At 47.7% G+C, this 5,250-nt stretch overlaps 1 protein-coding gene across 1 annotated transcript; it reads right to left on the minus strand.

Moving 5' to 3' along the window:
* Positions 1-1,107: 1,107 nt before the first annotated feature.
* Positions 1,108-2,016, minus strand: LOC119376244 (ubiquitin-conjugating enzyme E2 Z). Its single transcript, XM_037646146.1, has one exon. The coding sequence runs from the start codon at positions 2,014-2,016 to the stop codon at positions 1,108-1,110; it is 909 nt and encodes a 302-aa protein (XP_037502074.1).
* Between the last annotated feature and the right edge of the window lie 3,234 nt (positions 2,017-5,250).

The following is a 5,250-nucleotide window of genomic DNA, read 5'->3' on the forward strand; positions in this document are numbered from 1 at the left end:
TTCGATACACAAGCGAATTCCGTGAAATATTTCAATAAGCCCCGACATTGTACAGGCACTTTTGATCGCGGCCAGAGCCATCGGGATTACGCTCGGTCGTCATCTTATGAAGCTGTTTCGATACGATCGAATAATATTCATAGCGATTTATAATAACAGTATTGCACGGGCACATTTGATCGGGATCAATGCCGATCCGAATCGCATCTTTTAATCGTGATTGGTCCAAACTGATCCACGTCGAGTTCGGCGTAGACGTCACCAAAATAACAATCGTCATGATCTCGATTGCGCCTGATCGCGATCAAGAGATCGTGTAGCAGCACCTGATTCGGACCGAGCCTAATCAAGATCGGCCCTGACCGTGATCAAAAGTGCCCGCGTGACAACGGTTTTGCGCGCGTCGGAGGCCTGTATACAATGCCACGGCCGCTACAAAATGCAGACAATCAATCTATGCAGGCTTCGATCTAAGGTGACATGATGCGTCCGTTTAACACCAAGCAGTTTTATGAACTTAAAACGAATCGAGAGAGTGTCTTAGACGAAAAGTGAGGCCCTCTGTAACTTTTACTGTTCAATGAAACACATATTTTTGCTATTTAACGGAGCTGCTGTGGACACATGAGAGGAAAAGGCTCCTGTGTACAACTGATGTGCTGTCGCACATCGTGCAAAACGTGTCGCACCACGCTGAAGAACACGCAACGAGCTGTGTTTACAAGGGTCTCTCCGGGCAAAGCGGAGCGCCTATCATCCCTCGAACACTGCAGCCATCTTGAGTCGACTTGCGCGCCACCTACAGTTCATCAGCATTAACAGCAGGAACTTCGGCATTTGCAGCTTCTGCAACTTTCACGACCCTACCAGTGGCGTGAAATACAAAAAAAGACGTGCATTATGCAATATAGTAATGCCGTCGACTAAGAATCTGTATATGGAATTTCCCCATCGACTGCTTTCCTTATTGCTTCATGACAAGTAGCACGGCGTAATTAAACACGACACTCGGGCATTGCAGCTGATATATTTCCTTCGGCGTGATATATTTCATTCAGCTGTTATTTTCTGCGGCAGACCATATCGCAATATTACATGTCCAATATTTCAGTTCACCGGGTTCGTGGCGGCAGCAGCATTATCAGCAGCTTTGGCAGCTTCGGCAGCTGCAGCTTCAGCTGCGGCAGTTGCGGCAGTTGCGGCTTCTGCTGCTGCGGCAGTTGCAGCTTCTGCTGCTGCGGCAGCAGCAGCTTCCTTTTTCTGTTTGACCTGGTCTCTTAAACCTCGCATTCTGGTCAGCAGGTTCTCGTACTGGTACTTCATGTTTGCAAAGCCGAAAGTGGTCACTGTCGTGCCGGTCAGATGCAGCTTTCCCGTCACGATTTCCTCGTATTTGTCGTAGGACTCTGAGAAGGACTGCAGTATCTTCTCCCTGAAGACGGCCGGGCAGTCGGGACTCTCCTTGAGAGCGGCTTCGACCTGGCCGCACACCGCCACCCTGATCGTCTCGTGCCGAATGCATTCGTTGTAGCGGTCGGCCTCTCCCGGTGCCCGTTCCCGGTTTTGGAAGGCAGGCTCGTTGTGGTAGGGCTTTTCATTCATCAGAGACTGAACTGATATAAGGACACTCTCGAGGCCTTGAGCGGGGCTCCACGGTGGCCCGGCCCAGGTACCGAGGATGCTGAGACAGACCTTGCCGCAGGCGTACAGGTTCGGATTGAAGCCCACTCGGCCAGCGTCCGTTGTCATGATGCGCACCTTGGGTGGGCTGATCGGGTAGGTGGGCGGGAACTTCATGTAAAACTGGAAGAAGCCACCCTCGTACGGCGTTCCACTGGGACCGACGACAAGGGCGTGAATCTTGGTGATGTCGTCTTCTTCGGGTGCGATTAACAATCCCGCAGGAGGACTGGCGTTGAAGTCCGTTATGTCCTTCTTGACCCGCAAGAGGCACTGGGGTGTCGGCTCCTCGTTGAGGCACATGAGGGGATCCCACTGGACAGCGCCGCCGAACATTGTGCGCAGAAAGGCCTAATTTTGTCAGAATATGGGAGCCGAATTGACGCCGAGCCGCACCGAACCCTGCGCGTGATGGCCCTGCGCGTGATGGCCGGTCGGTAGCTGGTGACGTGGCTAAACCCACTATGGGAAATTGGGCGTGAAATATATGTGTGCTGGTAGAGGTGGCGCGCTGAAGGAAACCAGCTTTGCCCGTTCAAAGATGAAATATTAAAGGGATGAACATCTACTTAGGCGGCACGTTTTCTTACAACACAAGCGGTTGTTTCTCACTCGCAATTTAGAACAACTCTTCTCCTTGAACCCCTCTTCTAGATAGACCCCCTCCCCTATATATATATAGGGGAGGGCTACGCCCCTGACGTTCAATAAGAAACAAAATTTTTGCGTGAACTGTCTTGTGTGATTGCGCAATAAAAAATACTTGCAATCTTTATGTTTTTTTTCTATTATCATTAGGGCGGTCCGATTTCCCAATATACATATATAAATAGGAAAAAAATTGACGATGCTTGCACTAAGCCGCGCAAGGCTTGAAACAGCGAGACTGGACGAAATTTGGAGACTGATACGGTTGCTTCTAGGTCGTTTCTAGACCATATATAGGATATGCAGGTTTTTTTCTAGGTTGCTTATAGGTCGTTGCTAGGCTTTAGCTAGGCGATGCTAAGTTGTTTCTACGCTGATTCTCAGCGCAGAGAGGTTCGAGTTAAACCACCAACAGTCACACACACGACACGGACGTCCAAACTCTAGAGACCGAACCTCCCGCTGAAACCAAGTGTTCGCACCTCTCATAGATCTACGGGCTCCTTACTCCAGTTTTAGCTGGGTAGAACTTGGCTGTAGCTAGGTTGAACTCGGTAGAACTTGGCTATATCGAGATTAAGCTTGGTGAGGCTACTATAGGTTGAGCTTGGCTATGTCAAGGTTGACCTCGGTAGTAGCTATGTTGAACTTAAACTCTAGAGACCGAACCTCCCGCTGAAACCAAGTGTTCGCACCTCTCATAGATCTACGGGCTCCTTACTCCAGTTTTAGCTGGGTAGAACTTGGCTGTAGCTAGGTTGAACTCGGTAGAACTTGGCTATATCGAGATTAAGCTTGGTGAGGCTACTATAGGTTGAGCTTGGCTATGTCAAGGTTGACCTCGGTAGTAACTATGTTGAACTTGGCTGTATCCAGGTTAAACTTGGTGTGGCTACCCAGCTAGCACAAAATGGATAATTGACGTTTTATAAACGTTTATCCGAGACGATAAAAACGTTTAGAAAGCGTCACGGAAAAGAAGCTAAAGGTCTAGAAAACGTTTTATATCTCGTCTAATGTCCGGCTAGAATCCGTTTTTAAGACCATCTAGAAAACGTTTTTAAGACTATCTAGGAAACGTTTTAAAAACGTCGCAAAAAATCCCATTTTTAAAACATATAAAAATATCCCATTGCATCGTCTTTGAAAAGATTTTTTCTAAACGTTTTTAAGACGATCTAGAAAACGTTTTAAAAACGTCGCAAAAAATGCCATTTGTAAAATAAAAATATCCCATTGCATCGTCTTTGAAAAGACGTTTTCTAAACGTTTTTAAGACGTCATGCAGAATCTCTTTTCTTTTAGCTGTTTTGTTTTTGCGTACGCAATTATAATAGTGCACGTTTTTAGGAAGCCCTCTCTGTTATAGTAATTACAGTTACTCTATTTTGTAATTACTATTACAGAGTGAGAGCTCAGTAGATTCACAGACAAAAGTGGTCATGTCATAATTTATTATGTAAAACAGCAACGATTCCTGTACAGCATAGAAACGTAAAAACCACGAAATGAGATATCGCATGCGACTCTATAACATTATTCAGAAGCGGAAAAAGAACACAAAATATCGCAGTATTTAAAATGCAGCTATATAGTATCCAACCTTCAAGAACACTTTTTGTTGCACGATTCATCGTTCGCAAAATTGTTGTCAAACAACTAACAGCGCAGTATGACAAAATTTAGGATCTGGCACAGCCATTCTGCAATATGTAAGCGTCGTCTCATTAGCTTTACTTAATCAAACGCAAGGATGAAGTGAAGAGAAATTGTCGAAAAGGGAATGTCGCTGAAGCCAACGACTCGACAAAGGGACTAGTTTCCGTCAGGCAGGGGCGTAGCCAGAAATTTTTTTCGGGAGGGGGGGGGGTTCAACCATACTTTATGTATGTTCGTGCGTGCGTCTGTATGTGTGAGTGTATATAAACGCGAGCAAAATTGAAAATTTCCGGGGGGGGGGGTATTGAACCCCCCCCCCCCCCCTGGCTACGCCCCTACCGTCAGGGCCCTGACGAAGACAAGCATTCATGATGAAACGTTTCCTCAACGCTTCATCTTTCGCTGGACTTTTTTCTTGTAGGAAGGAGAGAGAGAGAAGGAACAGAGGATAGGCAGGGAGGTTAACTAGCGTCCAGTTTGCTACCCTACTCATGGGAGGAGAATAAGGGAGTATAAATAGAGAGAAAGAGACACATTTCACAACACACACACAGAGGAGTGTATCACAGGTGGTCACTCAATTTTGTTGCCTTGAAGTACAGCAGGAGGGCTCGTGCGGTTTTCTGGGCTGGTGTGCTATGAAGACAGACTCCCAATATCCTTCCTTCGGGAAAAGGACGACCGTCAAGTCTCCTGAAGGCACACTGGCACACTGGAGGGTTCGGCGATGTGTTTGAAATAGCATACAGCGGCACAACTGATGATCGACAGTCTCTACACAGTTGCAGTTAAAGCCCCTCCATGCGTTTTCCGCCGGCTAGGTTAAGTAGCGCCAACTCGTCCGCCCCCTCTCCCTTTACACCGGTTCCCCGCCTAGCGGAAGCCGAAGTGCCGCCATGATGTTTCTGCTGCTTTTCCGGTTGATGCACGTGCCCCATGCCCGCCAAAGCCCTCGCGACGCAGAAACACCGAGCGAAAACTCGCTCGGCGGCAGGCAGTTTACGACGAACCTCAAAACAACAACACTTGCGAAACCAAGAAGCAAATATGTGCTTTCTCGCGTGTGCACATGCGTGCGCAGAAACAAGATGGAAGGAAAAAGCGGAAGGAAGTGGCTCAAGGACTTCCTTCCGGGAGCTCCGGAACCGGAAGTGGGCGTCGTCGTCGAACAATAGATGGCGGTACTTAAAAAAGCGGCAGTAGACGCGATGGAGGGGCTTTAGTTGCAGTTATCGCACATTGATGAATCTGCCCTGCCAATCC

Source organism: Rhipicephalus sanguineus, unplaced genomic scaffold (assembly GCF_013339695.2).
Source record: "Rhipicephalus sanguineus isolate Rsan-2018 unplaced genomic scaffold, BIME_Rsan_1.4 Seq1136, whole genome shotgun sequence".
In the NCBI taxonomy this organism is placed as follows: domain Eukaryota; kingdom Metazoa; phylum Arthropoda; class Arachnida; order Ixodida; family Ixodidae; genus Rhipicephalus; species Rhipicephalus sanguineus.

Excerpts from the sequence above, each read along its gene's own strand:
- LOC119376244 (XM_037646146.1), bottom strand. The coding sequence starts at position 2,016 with ATGTTCGGCGGCGCTGTCCAGTGGGATCCCCTCATGTGCCTCAACGAG.